This window comes from Rattus norvegicus, chromosome 6, assembly GCF_036323735.1.
Source record: "Rattus norvegicus strain BN/NHsdMcwi chromosome 6, GRCr8, whole genome shotgun sequence".
In the NCBI taxonomy this organism is placed as follows: domain Eukaryota; kingdom Metazoa; phylum Chordata; class Mammalia; order Rodentia; family Muridae; genus Rattus; species Rattus norvegicus.
In genome coordinates, this window is record NC_086024.1 from 62,885,460 (window position 1) to 62,906,910 (window position 21,451).

At 41.1% G+C, this 21,451-nt stretch overlaps 2 protein-coding genes across 2 annotated transcripts in view; one reads left to right on the forward strand and one right to left on the reverse strand.

Moving 5' to 3' along the window:
• Positions 1–21,451, forward strand: part of LOC120093247 (60S ribosomal protein L29-like) — a 613,897-nt gene that overhangs the window by 269,925 nt on the left and 322,521 nt on the right. The gene's annotated exons all lie outside the window — the stretch shown is intronic.
• Positions 1–21,451, reverse strand: part of Scin (scinderin) — a 78,647-nt gene that overhangs the window by 48,819 nt on the left and 8,377 nt on the right. Inside the window, exon 3 of the mRNA NM_198748.2 lies at positions 20,622–20,783. Within this exon, the coding sequence (NP_942043.2) occupies positions 20,622–20,783 (162 nt within the window). The remainder of the gene's footprint in view (positions 1–20,621; positions 20,784–21,451) is intronic.

Below are 21,451 nucleotides of genomic sequence, written 5' to 3' on the forward strand. Positions count from 1 at the left end.
ACAGTGCACTAAAATGGGACAAACTTTCTTGGGTGTAACAGGGCACAGCTTGGAACAATGTGGGCTTGCAACTGTCCTTCAAACCCTCCTCTTTCTCATGTTCCCACCTGACTTAATCTGTAGTCCTCTTTAAGAACAAAGCATATCTATTAGTAGCTCAAATTTTGATAATAAATACTAAAAGCCTTGTATTTCATTTTATCCAGATATGATTTCATTCCTCAGTATCATCAAGGCTCATCTATTTCCTGTTTATTACAGAATATATTCCTTTTATTTCCTTCCTAGCCCTATTTCTGAATCCACACATTGGATTCGAGGCATACATGCAGAGCTCCTTGAATTCCACACCAAGGTCAGCAATTACAATGCATGAAAACACATGGTTTCCGATGACTATTAGTCATCGAGACTTCAGGTCCATGGAGCAGAAAGGGCATTTTAAAAAAATACAGAGGTATATAGAGACAGAAGTTTCTGTTGCTATCACACTTCATGTTCAAACCATTCTGTAGCATTAAAAACACAGAAATTCCTGATATTAGAAGCACGTTTAATTATTTGCCTGACACAAGACTGCCTTCACAGAAAGCCCTACCCTGACAGAGTTTCTTTTTCTTTTTTTTTTTTTCTTTTGGAGCTGGGGACCGAACCCAGGGCCTTGCGCTTGCTAGGCAAGCGCTCTACCACTGAGCTAAATCCTCAACCCCCCTGAGAGAGTTTCTGAGGAACTGCATATTGAAAATTTTCTCGGAGGTTCCAGCACTCACTGGCATTAAAGCCATTGCCAATCACCTTAGGCACACAATACGTACATGAAGCCCAGTTCACCATTCTGGCAAGCGCAGCCCGGGGTCAGAGTCCTTTCCCTACTCTAGTTGATGACAGTTTGCAAACAATTCCTTTCTTTTTTTTCTTTTTTCTTTTTTTTTTTTTTTTTTTTTTTTTTTTTTTTTTTGGTTCTTTGGTTCTTTTTTTCGGAGCTGGGGACCTAACCAAACAATTCCTTTCATGGTAGATGCAAGAAGGTAAACTTGAGTGTTGATATTTTATATTACAGTAAATAGAGAAAGTGGATCAGAATTAACTCTCTAGGTTCCTCAGAGTAATTAGTGACTTTCATAACAGATTTTCTCCGGTTATATAATCATCTAACTTATGTTTATATTGCATATCAAATTAATTATATTAAACAGACTAAACTTTAATTAAGGTGACTCTTAAAACTCTTCTAACATTTGACTTTTTGCCATTGAAAACCAAGTCTAGTAAGAACTTGCGAAGATAAAGCTGTTGTTTTTTATTCTAGTTGTTTAGTCATTTTGAAGGTCAAAGGAATATCTCACTTAAAATGTTTACTGTTTTAAACACAAGTAATTCTTACCTCTTTTTTCTAATTGGAACACAGAAACTGGTCTCTATCTTTAAGCAAGAGTGAGGAGTATTTTATACAACTGATAAATTATTTTATTTGTGAATTCATAAGCACATTAAAGGTTTCATCCATCCAAAAATATAGTTAATATTTTGGAATTAAATTTTTATTAGAAATAATGTTTGTGAAATTAACATTATCTATCAGACAACTTAGATACATTTAGGCTTTTATAGTCTCCATAAGGCATTAGAGATGGTGATACAATTCTGATTTTATATAACTCTCTGAAATAGATGAGAGGTCATTTATACAAAGGAGATATATATAATGAGATATATATGTATTCTTTTCTCCATATGCTATTTGTAGACAAGTGATGTATTTTCTTTCCAAACTTGATTTTCAACGGTAAAAAGGCAAACGTCAGAAGAGTTTGAAGAGTCACCTTAATTAAGGTTTAACCTGTTTAATGTAATTAATTTGGTATGCAAATAGCTGACTGACTTCTGGCAGTAATGTGTAAAAGCTTGCTTTAAAAATATAAACAGCTCTCTGCTCCCAGGCCCTGTGAGAGAGAGACCCGACCGTGTGGTCAGGTGGGCACTCCTGAGGCTGCAGAGCAGAAGAGACCACCAACACTGCTCACCCCTGCCCACATCCCTGGCCCAAGAGGAAACTGTATAAGGCCTCTGGGCTCCCGTGGGGGAGGGCCCAGGAGCGGCAGGACCCCTGCCTGAGACACCCCCGGAACCTGAAGGAAACAGACCGGATAAACAGTTCTCTGCACCCAAATCCCGTGGGAGGGAGAGCTAAACCTTCAGAGAGGCAGACAAGCCTGGGAAACCAGAAGAGACTGCTCTCTGTACATACATCTCGGACGCCAGAGGAAAACACCAAAGGCCATCTGGAACCCTGGTGCACTGAAGCTCCCGGAAGGGGCAGCACAGGTATTCCTGGTTGCTGCCGCCGCAGAGAGCCCATGGGCAGCACCCCACGAGCAAACTTGAGCCTCGGGACCACAGGTAAGACCAAATTTTCTGCTGCAAGAAAGCTGCCTGGTGAACTCAAGACACAGGCCCACAGGAACAGCTGAAGACCTGTAGAGAGGAAAAACTACACGCCCGAAAGCAGAACACTCTGTCCCCATAACTGACTGAAAGAGAGGAAAACAGGTCTACAGCACTCCTGACACACAGGCTTATAGGACAGTCTAGCCACTGTCAGAAATAGCAGAACAAAGTAACACTAGAGATAATCTGATGGCGAGAGGCAAGCGCAGGAACCCAAGCAACAGAAACCAAGACTACTTGGCATCATCGGAGCCCAATTCTCCCATCAAAACAAACATGGAATATCCAAACACACCAGAAAAGCAAGATCTACTTTCAAAATCATATTTGATCATGATGCTGGAGGACTTCAAGAAAGGCGTGAAGAACTCTCTTAGGGAAACACAGGAAAACATTAATAAACAAGTAGAAGCCTACAGAGAGGAATCGCAAAAATCCCTGAAAGAATTCCAGGAAAACACAATCAAACAGTTGGAGGAATTAAAAATGGAAATAGAAGCAATCAAGAAAGAACACATGGAAACAACCCTGGATATAGAAAACCAAAAGAAGAGACAAGGAGCTGTAGATACAAGCTTCACCAACAGAATACAAGATATGGAAGAGAGAATCTCAGGAGCAGAAGATTCCCTAGAAATCATTGACTCAACTGTCAAAGATAATGTAAAGCGGAAAAAGCTACTGGTCCAAAACATACAGGAAATCCAGGACTCAATGAGAAGATCAAACCTAAGGATAATAGGTATAGAAGAGAGTGAAGACTCCCAGGTCAAAGGACCAGTAAATATCTTCAACAAAATCATAGAAGAAAACTTCCCTAACCTAAAAAAAGAGATACCCATAGACATACAAGAAGCCTACAGAACTCCAAATAGATTGGACCAGAAAAGAAACACCTCCCGTCACATAATTGTCAAAACACCAAACGCACAAAATAAAGAAAGAATATTAAAAGCAGTAAGGGAAAAAGGTCAAGTAACATATAAAGGCAGACCTATCAGAATCACACCAGACTTCTCGCCAGAAACTATGAAGGCAAGAAGATCCTGGACTGATGTCATACAGACCCTAAGAGAACACAAATGCCAGCCCAGGTTACTGTATCCTGCAAAACTCTCAATTAACATAGATGGAGAAACCAAGATATTCCATGACAAAACCAAATTTACACAATATCTTTCTACAAATCCAGCACTACAAAGGATAATAAATGGTAAAGCCCAACATAAGGAGGCAAGCTATAACCTAGAAGAAGCAAGAAACTAATCATCTTGGCAACAAAACAAAGAGAATGAAAGCACACAAACATAACCTCACATCCAAATATGAATATAACGGGAAGCAATAATCACTATTCCTTAATATCTCTCAACATCAATGGCCTCAACTCCCCAATAAAAAGAAATAGATTAACAAACTGGATACGCAACGAGGACCCTGCATTCTGCTGCCTACAGGAAACACACCTCAGAGACAAAGACAGACACTACCTCAGAGTGAAAGGCTGGAAAACAACTTTCCAAGCAAATGGTCAGAAGAAGCAAGCTGGAGTAGCCATTCTAATATCAAATAAAATCAATTTTCAATTAAAAGTCATCAAAAAAGATAAGGAAGGACACTTCATATTCATCAAAGGAAAAATCCATCAAGATGAACTCTCAATCCTAAATATCTATGCCCCAAATACAAGGGCACCTACATATGTAAAAGAAACCTTACTAAAGCTCAAAACACACATTGCACCTCACACAATAATAGTGGGAGATTTCAACACCCCACTCTCATCAATGGACAGATCATGGAAACAGAAATTGAACAGAGATGTAGACAGACTAAGAGAAGTCATGAGCCAAATGGACTTAACGGATATTTATAGAACATTCTATCCTAAAGCAAAAGGATATACCTTCTTCTCAGCTCCTCATGGTACTTTCTCCAAAATTGACCATATAATTGGTCAAAAAACGGGCCTCAACAGGTACAGAAAGATAGAAATAATCCCATGTGTGCTATCGGACCACCACGGCCTAAAACTGGTCTTCAATAACAATCAAGGAAGAATGCCTACATATACTTGGAAATTGAACAATGCTCTACTCAATGATAACCTGGTCAAGGAAGAAATAAAGAAAGAAATTAAAAACTTTAGAATTTAATGAAAATGAAGGTACAACATACCCAAACTTATGGGACACAATGAAAGCTGTGCTAAGAGGAAAACTCATAGCGCTGAGTGCCTGCAGAAAGAAACAGGAAAGAGCATATGTCAGCAGCTTGACAGCACACCTAAAAGCTCTAGAACAAAAAGAAGCAAATACACCCAGGAGGAGTAGAAGGCAGGAAATAATCAAACTCAGAGCTGAAATCAACCAAGTAGAAACAAAAAGGACCATAGAAAGAATCAACAGAACCAAAAGTTGGTTCTTTGAGAAAATCAACAAGATAGATAAACCCTTAGCCAGACTAACGAGAGGACACAGAGAGTGCGTCCAAATTAACAAAATCAGAAATGAAAAGAGAGACATAACAACAGATTCAGAGGAAATTCAAAAAATCATCAGATCTTACTATAAAAACCTATATTCAACAAAACTTGAAAATCTTCAGGAAATGGACAATTTCCTAGACAGATACCAGGTACCGAAGTTAAATCAGGAACAGATAAACCAGTTAAACAATCCCATAACTCCTAAGGAAATAGAAGCAGTCATTAAAGGTCTCCCAACCAAAAAGAGCCCAGGTCCAGACGGGTTTAGTGCAGAATTCTACCAAACCTTCAGAGAAGACCTCATACCAATATTATCCAAACTATTCCACAAAATTGAAACAGATGGATCACTACCGAATACCTTCTACGAAGCCACAATTACTCTTATACCTAAACCACACAAAGACACAACAAAGAAAGAGAACTTCAGACCAATTTCCCTTATGAATATCGACGCAAAAATACTCAACAAAATTCTGGCAAACCGAATCCAAGAGCACATCAAAACAATCATCCACCATGACCAAGTAGGCTTCATCCCAGGCATGCAGGGATGGTTTAATATACGGAAAACCATCAACGTGATCCATTATATAAACAAACTGAAAGAACAAAACCACATGATCATTTCATTAGACGCTGAGAAAGCATTTGACAAAATTCAACACCCCTTCATGGTAAAAGTCCTGGAAAGAATAGGAAATCAAGGCCCATACCTGAACATAGTAAAAGCCATATACAGCAAACCAGTTGCTAACATTAAACTAAATGGAGAGAAACTCGAAGCAATCCCACTAAAATCAGGGACTAGACAAGGCTGCCCACTCTCTCCCTACTTATTCAATATAGTTCTTGAAGTTCTAGCCAGAGCAATCAGACAACAAAAGGAGGTCAAGGGGATACAGATCGGAAAAGAAGAAGTCAAAATATCACTGTTTGCAGATGATATGATAGTATATTTAAGTGATCCCAAAAGTTCCACCAGAGAACTACTAAAGCTGATAAACAACTTCAGCAAAGTGGCTGGGTATAAAATTAACTCAAATAAATCAGTAGCCTTCTTCTACACAAAAGAGAAACAAGCGGAGAACGAAATTAGGGAAACGACACCCTTCATAATAGACCCAAATAATATAAAGTACCTCGGTGTGACTTTAACCAAGCAAGTAAAAGATCTGTACAATAAGAACTTCAAGACACTGAAGAAGGAAATTGAAGAAGACCTCAAAAGATGGAAAGATCTCCCATGCTCATGGATTGGCAGGATTAATATAGTAAAAATGGCCATTTTACCAAAAGCGATCTACAGATTCAATGCAAACCCCATCAAAATACCAATCCAATTCTTCAAAGAGTTAGACAGAACAATTTGCAAATTCATCTGGAGTAACAAAAAACCCAGGATAGCTAAAGCTATCCTCAACAATAAAAGGACTTCAGGGGGAATCACTATCCCTGAACTCAAGCAGTATTACAGAGCAATAGTGATAAAAACTGCATGGTATTGGTACAGAGACAGACAGATAGACCAATGGAATAGAATTGAAGACCCAGAAATGAACCCACACACCTATGGTCACTTGATTTTTGACAAAGGAGCCAAAACCATCCAATGGAAAAAAGATAGCATTTTCAGCAAATGGTGCTGGTTCAACTGGAGGGCAACATGTAGAAGAATGCAGATCGATCCATCCTTGTCACCCTGTACAAAGCTTAAGTCCAAGTGGATCAAGGACCTCCACATCAAACCAGACACACTCAAACTAATAGAAGAAAAACTAGGGAAGCATCTGGAACACATGGGCACTGGAAAAAATTTCCTGAACAAAACACCAATGGCTTACGCTCTAAGATCAAGAATCGACAAATGGGATCTCATAAAACTGCAAAGCTTCTGTAAGGCAAAGGACACTGTGGTTAGGACAAAACGGCAACCAACAGATTGGGAAAAGATCTTTACCAATCCTACAACAGATAGAGGCCTTATATCCAAAATATACAAAGAACTCAAGAAGTTAGACCGCAGGGAGACAAATAACCCTATTAAAAAATGGGGTTCAGAGCTAAACAAACAATTCACAGCTGAGGAATGCCGAATGGCTGAGAAACACCTAAAGAAATGTTCAACATCTTTAGTCATAAGGGAAATGCAAATCAAAACAACCCTGAGATTTCACCTCACACCAGTGAGAATGGCTAAGATCAAAAACTCAGGTGACAGCAGATGCTGGCGAGGATGTGGAGAAAGAGGAACACTCCTCCATTGTTGGTGGGATTGCAGACTGGTAAAACCATTCTGGAAATCAGTCTGGAGGTTCCTCAGAAAATTGGACATTGAACTGCCTGAGGATCCAGCTATACCTCTCTTGGGCATATACCCAAAAGATGCCTCAACATATAAAAGAGACACGTGCTCCACTATGTTCATCGCAGCCTTATTTATAATAGCCAGAAACTGGAAAGAACCCAGATGCTCTTCAACAGAGGAATGGATACAGAAAATGTGGTACATCTACACAATGGAATATTACTCAGCTATCAAAAACAACCACTTTATGAAATTCGTAGGCAAATGGTTGGAACTGGAAAATATCATCCTGAGTGAGCTAACCCAATCACAGAAAGACATACATGGTATGCACTCATTGATAAGTGGCTATTAGCCCAAAGGCTTGAATTACCCTAGATCCCTAGAACAAACGAAACTCAAGACGGATGATCAAATTGTGAATGCTTCACTCCTTCTTTAAATGAGGAAAAAGAATACCCTTGGCAGGGAAGGGAGAGGCAAAGATTAAAACAGAGACTGAAGGAACACCCATTCAGAGCCTGCCCCACATGTGGCCCATACATATACAGCCACCCAATTAGACAAGATGGATGAAGCAAAGAAGTGCAGACCGACAGGAGCCGGATGTAGATCACTCCTGAGAGACACAGCCAGAATACAGCAAATACAGAGGCGAATGCCAGCAGCAAACCACTGAACTGAGAATAGGTCCCCCATTGAAGGAATCAGAGAAAGAACTGGAAGAGCTTGAAGGGGCTCGAGACCCCAAAAGTACAACAATGTCAAGCAACCAGAGCTTCCAGGGACTAAGCCACTACCTAAAGACTATACATGGACTGACCCTGGACTCTGACCCCATAGGTAGCAATGAATATCCTAGTAAGAGCACCAGTGGAAGGGGAAGCCCTGGGTCCTGCTAAGACTGAACCCCCAGTGAACTAGACTATGGGGGGAGGGCGGCAATGGGGGGAGGGTTGGGAGGGGAACACCTATAAGGAAGGTGAGGGGGGAGGGGGATGTTTGCCCGGAAACCGGGAAAGGGAATAACACTTGAAATGTATATAAGAAATACTCAAGTTAATAAAAAAAATAAAATAAAATAAAAATATAAACAAAATTGTAGCAATCCCTTCCACTTACAGTCCTTAAACTTCACTTTATGCCACTGTGTCTAGGGTGTTTTCATTTTAGTAGAGCTCAGCTCTGTGGAAACAGTGTAGACGGTGCTATTAATAAACTACCCTGCCCAACACTCATTCTATTCAGAGGTAGATGGTTAGGACTGCTTAGCCTTTCCACACAAGGATACTTTGTATTCGATTGGCACCATGCTTCAATAAACTCTCCTATAACTCAACTCGGTCTGTTTTTCAGATTTGCTTTAAAAAGAAATTCTGTGTAGAATTATAATAAAAAAAACAAGAGAAGTCTGGATTGACATGATAGGTTAATTTGCACCATTATAGAAAAAAATGTTATAATCTAAGTTACTTTGTTTATAATGCTACCATAGTATTTAGCTGAAAACCTTCCATTAGTCTGAGTGTCTAAGGCACTGAAAATTAAACATGGTTTCAGAGGCAACTGTCTTACTTTCTAAGCTATTAAGGCATTTATCAAATATTAGATGTGGTACTTCTTTGGGCACAGAATATTAAAAAAAGAAAAAAACCTCTGTAAATCTGGACACATCCACACAGTTTGGAATGAAGTTTGCTTACCTCTTTGGCTGTTGGTGTACATATTGCCCATGCATAGTGTGAGTTTGAAAGAAAACAGTCCTCATAGGCTCTATAGGGAGTGGTATTATTAGGAGGTATGACCTTGTTGGAGTAAGTGTGGCCCTATTAGATGATGTGTGTCACTGGGAGAAGGCCTCGAGGTCTTAGAAGCTCAAGCCATGCCACTGTGACTCAGTCTCCTCCTGCTACCTGCCGATCTAGATGGAGAACCCTCAGCTACCTCTCCAGCACCATGCCTGCCTGTGTGATGCTTGCTGCCATGCTGATAATCGACTACACCTCTGAACTGTAAGCCAGCCCCAATTAAATGTTTTCCTTCATAAGAGTGACTGTGGTCATGGTATCTCTTCACAGAAATAAAACCCTAACTGAGACACACACCCTTCAGTAGAAGTTCACAAAGCCATCGGTAACATTTACCATCCAAACTGTCAAAGGAAAACAGAATTACTCTACACAATTGGGAAAGGAAGAAATAAGAACAGAATGACAGCCTGCTATTAGCAGTTAGTCTGACCCATGAATAACCAGAAATAGAAGCAAGCAAACGACGATTTTAGAAACGAGTACATTTGAGGAGGGGATGTGCTTATTACTCATCTACAAAAGCAGCAGTTTCAACTATGTGGTCAAAGTTAATACGTAAAACATCAAAGGGCAGGCAAACATCACTTGGGGACAGGAAATAAAAGCAAAAATAAACCAGTACTCAGTGGTGATTTTGGAAGTTAATTGAGAGGGGGCACAAAGCAGCTCACGTCATGTTGACTCATGACAGGGCAAAGTTGGCAGAACTACATCACAACAGACTCTGGTCGCTGGGCTCAGCAGCACATGCCCTTAAAGGCTGTTCCCTCTCACCAGCCTGCACTTCTTAAATGAAGGATAGAAGATGAGTGGCTGTCCTGCTAGACTGCTGAACACTTGATGACCAGAAGCAACGACATCTTAACTCCGGCAGAGCGCCAGAAGCAGCGGGAACAGAGGATATTTAGAAGGATTAAATCTGCAGGACTTACGGACTGTGCCACTAGGTAGGTAGTACCGAAGAGCAGTGGTTCTCAACCTGTGGATCACGACCCCTGTCGGGGGAGTGTTAGATGACTCTTTCACAGGGGTCCCATAAGACCATGGACAGATATATTTACATTACAATTCATAACAGTAGCAAAATTACTGCTGTGAAGTAGCAACCAAAATAATTTTATGGTTGGGAGTCACCACAACATGAGGGACTGGATTAAAGGTTCACAGCACTGTGAAGGTTGAGAACCACTCCGCTAGAGGCTCAAAGAAAGGAGAAAGAACTTGGACAATTCTGGCTTGTCTGCTGACGGTGATGTCACCCACTGATACCAGTTCCTTGTCCCCACATCAGAGAGAGTAGGTGAGACTGTGTTTACCTACACTAACAAAGTGTTTGACAAATCAAAAAGGTTTATAGTCACACTTTATCAAAAGCCAGTAGCTGTACACATGGTGACTCAGCCATTCAAATGACTTGCCCAGTCTTCATGCGTATGACCCTGAACTGTCCACCACTATTAGTTCCTATCCTGAAGTGGTTGTCATCACTCGTAGTATCTTAGAAAAAACAACCCAGGGAGAAGGAACTTAAAAAAATGTATCAACACCAAAGTGTTACTCCAAGCTTTAAATTCAATATCCTTTGGGGTCTAGTGATAAGCTCAGAATTTTAAAACAATGTTTTCCCAAAACGTTTCAACAGAAAGGCAGAAGTAAGCTTTAGATTAGAAATTCTAACATCAGCAGTGTTGTCTTTCTTAGGGCCCCTACCGGTCTATCAACTCTAGTGAGACTGTACCTTGTCCATCGTCGTCACCTTCCACCCGGCCACACTGAGCACCTCATAGCTAGAGGTCAAAAGTTACCTACCTGCTCTTCACCCTTGCAACACTCACGATGAGCATATGCAATGCCATTGGTCCCTGCTTTTTACTGTAGGGTATTGTGTAAGGATTTAGATTGAGTTAATGTTTCTTCTTATCTTTCCTTCTTACCACAAGGCTTTCCTCTTATGACACTAGTATTGTGCATTACTGTGGAGAAAGGACAAATCTTTTCAGAACAAAGAATACTTGTTTGTCCCATCTACTTTATTCTTAAACTAAGATTTTTTTTTATTTAGAGCAAAGATAAAATTCTGAAAACTCACAGTTTTAATTTTTTTAAATATGTGATTTTACCAAAAAAAAAAAACTCCTTTTTGTGAACAAAAGTTGAGTGTAGGGCATCAGTTGTGAGAGGCAAGTACTCTCCCACCAAGCCACAGCCTCGACTGAAGGAGTCCTTCTTCAGAGAAGAGGACAATGGTTAGAAAGATGGTTTGTATGCCAAGAAGCATAGTCTTCCTCTTAGGTCCTAGGAACCACAGTTCCTAATTCTTAGGCAAGAATATAATAGATAGATAGATAGATAGATAGATAGATAGATAGATAGATAGATAGATAGATGATGTAGCATAGAGAAGTAAGAGAAGCAAGAAACTGGACTGGAAGCAGTGACTCAGGACACTTGCCCTCAGTGCATTTGGCATCAGCATGGTTTGGAGAAGCACCACAGCCCAGGATGTGATTGGAAAGTGTTGGGCCTTTAAGAGATGGGACCTACCTAGGAGTCTAGAGGTGAGAGAGTAGCATGTCCTTAAAGCAGATATTGAGATCCCAGCCCCTCTCTTCTTCCACTCTGCTTTTCAGATGTAAGAGGTAAATTATCCCCCCCCAAGACATTCTCACTGTGGTATCTCTCATACAGGCCCCAAAGCAATGGGATCGAGCAACCAGGAACCACAAGCCCAAACAGGCCTTTACTCTTCTCAAGTTAACTATCTGAGGTACTTTTGTCAATGGTACACAAATATGACTAAATTCATCACTCACATAGTCATCCTTGAGCCCAAATATCACAGCAGAAATGACTGCAGGACATGGTCCAGACAATCAGGCCACGGGGGAATGTGGGCAAAGGAGCTCAGCCCTCTATTGGGGGAGGGCATGGAAAAAACCAAGCAGCAACCCTGTGACGAGTGAAACAGTAGCTGAAAGAGGCAGGGAAAGTCTTATGGCTGAGGTGAGTACGGGGAACCAAGTCGAACCCAAGGACATCCCACAGCAAAAGTTTTAAGAAGGCAAAGCACAGAGCTGGGCACAGTGGTACCCAACCATAATCCCTGTATTGGAAGGTGAAGGCAAGAGGATCAGAAGTAGAAGGTCAGCCTTGGCTACATAATGAGTCCAGCGTGTGCTACAGTAAGATCATGTCGCAAAGATTTTCTTTTTTTTTTCCCCAAAAAATAGTAGAAAATCACATGGTAGCTTTTCCCTAGCACTCGGGAGGCTGAGGCAGGAGAATTGTGAGCTTAAATTAAACCTAAGCTACACAGATGAATTCCAGGTCAGCCTAAACTACCGAAATAGTCCATGACTGAAAAATAAAGAGACAGACATATATGAAGAGAGAGAGAGAGAGAGAGAGAGAGAGAGAGAGAGAGAGAGAGAGAGAGAGTGTTAGGGTTAGTCAGACTCGTTCTTCCATGCCCAACCTCACCCCTATCCCAGGCTGCAATATCGTGTGTGTGTGTGTGTGTGTATGTGTGTGTGTGTGTGTGTGTGTCTGTCTGTCTGTCTGTCTGTCTCTCTCTCTCTCTGTGTGTATGTGGTGTGTGCGTGTGTCTGTGTGTATGTGTGTGTGTGTGCGTGTGTGTGTGTGTGTGTGTGTGTGTGTGATTTAGATTTTGGATCCTCCCATGGAAAGTCAGACTGAGTTGTAGCTGGAGATGAAACTCTTATCTCTGAACACAAGCTCCCCCAAGCCTGCATGCTTTCTGCTGCATGGCTAGCATTTGTAGCAGTATCTCCTGAACGGCTCTAAGTCCCAGGATTTATGCTAGGAACAAATCCATTCAGTGAATCCGGAGAGCGAATGGAGAGGAATTGTGAAAAATGCCTTGTGAGGCAAGTTCTGTGCGGTGACAAGAGATGGGCAAGCAGAGACCTTACACCACAGGTGGGACAGGGAAGCAGAAAAGAAGGTCAGAGAGCACCCTGTGAAGAAGGCGACATCTGGGATGTGAATGTGCTGGTGGATGTTTGCTGGAGAAAGGTGTCACTGAAGAGGAAGATATTCTAGGCCATCTGGAAATATTCTGGAAGACATCTGGAGGGGGCGTGTCACACACAGCGTCTTGTACACACACAGTAGCAATAGTGATAAAAGAATGGCAATGCTAGAATAGACCTGGAGAGTGATTAGCTGTAAGGGGTACCTGGGAGAAGGTATCAGCATGGTTCCTGGCTTTGGAGTTAGGCAGCCCAAGTGAGCAGTGGCTCTGTGATAAGTTAAGGACTAATAGGAGGAGAAATGATTTGAGATGAGCGTGAAGTCAATGGCCTTCTCTTATTTAATTAATTGATTTATTTATTTAGATGTTTTTGAACTTATTTAGTTTAAGGGTCTCATGATAAATATACGTTGAAATTGAAATATCTAGGCAAGCCGAACATGCCCGGAGCTCAGGACTAGACTGTAAAATGGGGACTCGCCAGTGCATGACAGTTAAATTATCATGGGAGCGAGCGAGATCCAAACAAATGTGTGAGAAGAAGAAAACAATTAAAAGTGATGGCATCGCTTTTTAAAATGCTCGTGGTAGGTGGGCACACAGATCATGCAAGGAGAGATGAGAATGGGTAACCTGAAAGGAAGAAGAGCAAGCCAGGTGAGGAGTGGAGCTGAAGGCAAGAGAATGCACAGCGCCCAATACAGCCCAAAGATAGAGGGATAGGTGATGGTGGGAGTTCAAAGGCAGCAGCACCAATGAGGCCACAGAAGTCCTCTGCAAGACATGACGGGAATATAAATCGGGTACTGTCCACAGTGACTGGTGAATATGGAAATAGAGACTGCTCTTTAAAGCAAGGTGGCTGGACATTGGGGGAGGGTAGGGCCACAGTCAGCAGAGTAGGGCAAAGCTCTGTAGCTGATCCAGTGAGTTAACAGGAAACAGAAGAAGCAGGAGGGCAAAGTTAGTAACCCAGCTCAGGAATTCTCCTCTGGTGAGGCTTCATTCTCCACCTGTGGCTGGCTCAGGGGTATTTGTGAAAGTTAACCTCATATCCCTTGAGAACCTTGAGAACACAGCCCCTCACAGCACGCTCGCATTCCGTAGTTACTGGTGCTTTGCTGGGGTGGTTGTTTGACCCTCTTGCCTCTACTTCTCACGTATTGGATCTGCTGAAGATCCGGCCACATCCCATTTTATTTTCTAATGGCATACCAAGATACCACAAATATAATAAATCATTCTCTAAGATATTCACGATTTTCTTGACTGACTAAACTTATTACCTTACAGTCTCAAGTCTCATGCCCAGCAGTTCACGTGATAAGCCTAGGGAATGTCCCCACAGCTTAAGACCCTGTAAAAGAGCAAGTGTTTCTAAAGCACATAGAATTCATGTTAGTAATTCCGTTTATCGCAACAGCTGCGTTTCTCAAACACTATTAAAAACAGGACTTGGACTGCATATTTAAGCTAAGTTTGGTCCTGCTGGCTTTGGTTCAGTGACAGCTTTGAGCATTTAACTTGTGTTTGTCGTACATGGGTGATAAAGTAAACCTAAGCTGCAATGGCTTCGTGTCTGTGCCCTCTAAGCAGATAGTCTGCTTAATTAGCCCAAAGCTACCACTGAAACATTCTATGATATAGTGAAATACATGGTTCAGAAAAGTTTTGTCCAGTGTCCTTCTTTGTTCACTGTGCCATGCCCCGCTATAAAGTTATCAAGATAAGCACAAAATCTTATCACAATTGGAAACACTTAGCAACATCAGTGGGATAAAGGTTAGTAGCTCAGACACAGATCTGAGCATTTACTGGGGAGGATTCCTACCTGAGTATTCCTTCGGTGTGTAGGAAACGTCCGTGCTATGAAAGGTAGCTAAGCACACTGCCTCCACACCCCATCTATGAGGCCCCGGAGCAGGAAAACTTGAGCTTTGCTGAAGGTAATTAACTACATAAAATAAGGATAATTCGAGAGCTGGAGAAATGGCTCGGTAGTTAATAGTGTATACTCTCTTACAGAGTTCAGTTCCCAACACCCACATTGGCTGGCCCACCGTCAACTGTAACTCTAGTTCTAGGCGACTCAACACCTTCTGATCTCCTCAACACCTGAGCACATACTCACATATAAACACACAATTAAAAGCAAAAGTGTATCTCCAAAATAAAGATAATTTATTGCTAAACAGAAATAAATCTTTGAGTTATGTATACCCTAATCCTTTGAGGTTTTTATGTGTCATATCCCCAATGACTGGCATTGCCTATGAGAAGAAATACCTGTCCCTGGGACCTCAACCTGTCTACAACATGTTACTACCTAGCAGATTGTAGAACTCAATGTTTGTTCCATAAAATAATAATGTCAGAAAACCAATTTTCAGGGAACCCCAGCCAGATAGATTTGCATTATCAGTTCTGAACTCAGTAAATTCTGAAATATCTCAAGCCATTCGACCTCATGCTATCCCACACAACACAGATTAGCTTTGGCAAATGACAAGACCATGGTATAGAGATAGAAGTCCCAGGTCTCCTCTGAGGTCATCATTTACTTTGCATACCCTTTTGAGGACTTCTGTTCCTTCAGAGAACTAAAATGTTGACTGCTATTTCTCAGTTGTAAGTCTGTCAGGTAGGAATAAACCCCTGTCCGCTAAGCTAGAAAGGGACCAGAAACCCTTGGGATGTGACAATAAGAGAAAACTAAGATTCCAAGAGGTTAATTATTTGCCCAAGGTCAAAGAGTAGAAAATCAAAAAGCTGAATTGGAAGCCATTCATGATCATTAAATAGATCACGGCATCTGTGCAATTGCATCACACATCAAACTCATGAAGCAAACATTTGTGAGCACGAGGAATCACAGCTCTGGCAGGTGCCTCTTGTTTAAGGTCCCCAGAGATCCCTCAATCAAAGCCCTACCTTCACAGATAAGAACCTGAGATCATCATAACTCAAACTAGAGCTGAGGTCTTCTATGTCTTTAAATTTTCATATGCAAAACACATGTAAAGGGCTTTAAAATATGTGTTAAAAAGCTAAGTGTTGCTAAAACAACACTAAACAGATTTGAGGGACGATTGTAGGTGGTTTTTAGAACTGCGTGGCATAATGATACCTCTGGGTTTTTACTCCTAATAAATATTTCTTTATTTTTGGTGATAATAAAGGTATGGTCATCCTACTCAAAGCAATATACAGATTCAGCTCAATCCCCATAAAAGTTCCAAAGTTCTTTACAAATTTTGAAAGGACAATTTTCAACTTCATATGGGAACACACGCACACACACACACACACACATACACACACACACACGCACACATAAACACACACACACACACACACACACACACACACACACACACACACACGAAACCCCCTGCCAACAAGAACAACAAAAGCCAGGATAGTTAAAACAAACCTGAATAATAAAAGAACTTCTGCAGGCATCACATAAACCTGCACACCTATTAGTGACTGATTTTTGACAAAGCAGCCAGAAATACACACTGGAAAAAAGAAAGCATCTTCAAAAAATGGTGCTGGTCTAACTGATCGTCTTCACATAGAAGATACAAATAAAATCCATTCTTAACATCCTGCACAAAACTCAAGACCAAGTGGATCAAAGACCTCAAGATAAAACCAGACACATTAAATCTGATGAATGAGAAAGTGGGAGAAAGAGTCTTCAACTCATTGGTATAGGAGAAAACTTTCTAAACAGGACACCACTAGCATAGGCATTAAGATTAATAATTAAAAATACGAGACTCATTAGACTAAAAATCTTATTAAAGCAAAGGATACTGCCATCCAAAGTGACCGTCTAAGAAAAAAATGTAATTACCAACTCTACATCTGATAGAGAATTAATCTCCAAAATATATATATAAAAAAAACCAAGAAACTATATATCAAAAAAACCCCTAAATAATCCAATTTAAAAGTGAAGCACAAATCTGAACAAAGACTTCTCAATAGAGGAAATTCAAATAGCACAGAAACAAAGAAATGGTCAGCATCCTGAGCCATTAGAGAAATGCAAAACAAAACTACTTACATATGTCAGAATGGCTAAGATCAACAATGTAAGTGATAGCTCATGCTGGAAAGGATATGGAGTAAGAAGAACACTCATCCTTTGCTGGTAGGATTGCAAACATGTATAACCCATATGGAAATCAGTGTTGCAGTTCCTTAGAAAAATGGACATTGAACTACCTCAAGACCCAGCTATTCCACTCTTGGGCATATACCCAAAGCATGCTATCCTACAACAAGGACACTTGCTCAACCATGTTCACTGCTGCTCTATTCACAATAGCCAGACACACCCTATATGTCCCTCAATTGAAGAACAGATAAATCCAATGTGGTACATTTACACAATGGATTATTACTCAGCTGTTTTTTTTTTAAATGGCATCATGAAATTTGCAGGAAAATGGATGGAACTAGAAAGAAAAATCATCCTGAGTGAGGTAACCCAGACACAAAAGGATAAATATGGTATGTTTTGCCTATATGGATATTAGCCATTAAGTAAATCATAACCAAGCTACAATCCATAGACCCAGAAATATTAGGAATAGAGGAAAGGACTAGGAGGACACAGGTATCTTCCTAGGAGAGGGAAATTGAATAGATATTTTATGGGTGGACTGGAGAAGGGGAGGCAAGAATAGGGAAGTTGGATGGGGAGGGAAAGGGGAGATGGAGAGGAAATGCAGGGAGAAATAGCTAGACTTGAGGGGCATAAGAAGGGTGATATGAAAACCTAGTGCAGCAGGAACTCCCTTAAATATATGAAGTTGATACTAATGAAGTCTCCAAATAATGAGGAAGATGGAGTCCCAGCTGGCCATCCCTTGTCCCCAAATGAAGCTTCCTGTACTAGGACCGAGTTACATCCAATAGAGTTGTTGGCCATAGGGGTCCCATGAAAATCCCCAAACAACCCAGGTTATTGTCAAGAGAATAGGTAGCTATCCATAAACTGACAGCAAGTCCCCATTGCTGAAGATAACTCCTAAATAACTCATGGAGATGGTTCCTACATAGAACCTTCACCTCTATGCTCTAGTGTCTAGGTACAGGAAGATACTCTGCAGCTACCAAAGGAGAAAGGTAAAAACTAACTCAGCCACAAACCCTTTGGTCTACAATGCTGTCCCACCTACAAAATGTACTAGAGCAGTGGTGACACAAAGCTTGTGAAAGGAACCAACCAATATCTGATTTGACTTAAGGCCCACCCCCAAGATGGAAACCATTCCTGCCACTGCTTGGATGACCAAGGTCAAGAGACTAGATAGACCAGAGACCTAAGGTAAACCCAAAGACTGCTGATCTAAAAAAAAAAAAAAGTAGTGATAAAATGACTCCTAATGGTATTGTGTTGTACTCATAGATCAGCAGCTTCTTCAGTCATCATCAGAGAAACTTCCTCCTGCAGTAGATGGGAACAAATACAGAGACCCATAGCCAGGCATTAGAGGGTGGGAGGGGAGAGAGGGAGAAAGGGAGGGGGAGGAAGAAAGGGAGAGAGAGACAGGCAGGCAGCGAGGCAGATCTTGGAACACCCAACTCTAAATGTGATGTCTCCATTAAATCCTTCTCAGATCTCAGGAAAACCTTCAGAAGAAGGTATATACAGACTGTAGGAGCCAGTGTGGATGCAGGCTACCAGGAGAACAAGGCCCTTCAAATCAGCTGAGCGGTGCTTATATAAGCTCACAGAAACTCCACGGGTCTGCACCAGGTCCTCTGCATATACATTATAGCTTTCAGTTTCGCATGTTTATGGGACTTCTGAATGAGTGCCCTCTAATTCTTGAACTATCTCTTGGCCTCTTTTCCTTCTGCTGGTTTGCCCTGCCCAACTTCAATATGATGAGTTTTGTTCTATCTTATTATACTTTATTTTGTCATGCTTCTAAAAAGGAAACTATGGTTAAAATTAAAGCTGAGACAAATACTTAATTGTGCACAGGTCCTGCGGGACAATTACAGTTGATCTTTAGAACTGTGTGGCTTAATGATGCCTCTGGGCTTTACTTCCAATAAGGATGTCTTTATCTTTGTTCTAGATTAATGGTAGAGTGGTCTAATAGCTGGTTTGTGCCTAGATATGGAGGCCAGGTCTTAAACCTGGTTAGCATAGTGGATTGGGTTTTGAAGTTGGAAGGGATTTCTCATGAAATTGACCATGAGTCTCAGAATAAGAGACTGCCTAGTCCCCTGTACAGATGTCTAGAGCAGGACTGAGAACTACATTTTGAGCATTGGTATTGTTCGAATTTCGGTTGCACATCCTAGCAGCTATGAACCAAAACAATCAAAATATAGGCTAACAGTATTGAAGCTATAGACACACCTTAACTTAGAGGAACTGATGGCACTTATGTTTCCAGACCATTCTCTAATCTATAACCTTAACACATTCCATACCTTGGTTGTTGCCAAATTAATATTATTCAAATGGAACTGACCACCTAGCTCCACTATTGAAACCTACTGCTCCCTTCTCTGTGCATGAAGAATAAACCCTTTTGACATCTCTCTGATGTTTTATCTCAAAATACAGCTCAGATAACACGGCTAAACAAAATGCTGAGAGGAGAGTCACATAAACCTGGAGTCTAACTCTGGTTTCACCATTTGCTGGCTCTGCTACCTTGAGTGGGGTCTAGGAAACTCAAACCACATGCTATCTGAAGCAATGGACTCAGTGTAAGAACTATCAGAACATGACTGTGAATCACATGGTAAGAGTGAGGGTCATGAGAAAGAGGGGAGAAGAAAATATAATCAAGAGCTACGTTGCCTGTCCTTTTATACCATGCACATGGGTCTTCAATAGCAGGGAGTGCCCTCTCCTGTGATGTTGAAGACACAATATCAACCCTACCTATAAGGCTCTAACATAGGCCTTACAATTCTTTGTCATAATGATAATGATTAAGAAATGTGCCTGATATCAGAGGGGCCTATTTCTTGGGAGAAAATGTGAGATACAATATGCCACATGCCATTTAGATGATACATAATATTTGTATTTCTGGATTTTTATCTAATAACCCTAAGATCATTGAAATACAAGAAGCATTAAGGTGTGTGCACATGCACACACACACACACACACACATACGCACGCACGCACACACACATTTATGTATGCTTATGTGTTTAAAATATTTTCTTCTTGCTCTTTAAACTTGAATATCCAGCTCAAATTCTAGAGACTTTGGTTGCCTAGAGAATCACTTCCCTGCCCCCATACCCCATTTTCTCACACACAATCAAAGACAAGAATACCCAGCGGAAACTCTGTCCAGAGTCATGAGGAAACACACTGAAAATTGTTCAATTTCTGTTCTATGGTAGGAAGAACTAAATCACTCTTCTATTCTAAACCTATCAAAGAACAAAGAATCTTTGAAGTGGTCCCACTTTGTGTGTCATTTAACTAACTGCCAAGGGTGCAGAAGCACACTTGTGTGAGCATCTTATTTGTGCAGCAAGTTCCACAGATCTCCCTGTGCCCATGAAACTTACGGTGCCAAGGTCAATGATGAAGCAGTCGCCCTTGTTGAAGCTCTGCCAGCTGAGGGGAACTTCTGTGGCCCTGACCACTCTCCGACCCTTCACATGCAGAAGCCTTTTCGCCGTCAGGTCATTGGTGAGGACATGGTTTAGTCCAGAAGCCACACCTCCGGCCTGGCCATGGGGAGCAAAACACAACACAAAACCGAGACAGGTGAGTCTGCTACCCAGACACAAGGCACAAGCTGCAAGGCAAGAATGCACAGGATAAATACACCACCTCGGCACAGGTGGAAAGTGAACCAAGGAATGAGAATTACTGGTGAAATCTACAGGTGAGTTGACAACCCTTCCTCCCCCAATCATAAAAATTTAATATAAAATTGAAAGTATTTCCCAAGGCCCCTCAGTGAGGAATGCTCCCCTCAGTGAGGAAAAGTCAATATTGATTGTCTGCCCATATGTTTCCCAGATGACTCATGTGGTCACCAAGAAAGCAACAGGAGGCTGGAGAAATTGGAGATGAGGAACCTCAACTTTGGTGGTTCAGATCTCTCCATTGTCACTCAAAGAAAGAGGACCCCAACATTCCACTGTCACAGAGCAGAGAAGGAAATGGGGGAAAGATGGGCTCTTCCTATGAAGAGTATTAAAAAAAGGGCTAAATACTAAGTATCTTTACCTTAAGTTAAGCATTATACAGATTCTTTATTCTACATCCCCAGGCACAACAAAACAAAAAGCACAGAACGAGGTCTCTGAAGAAAAAAAAAAAAAATGACTGAAACTGACTGAATCTTCTCGTAGTACTGCAACCATCTTGTACATTTCCTCTTTTCCTA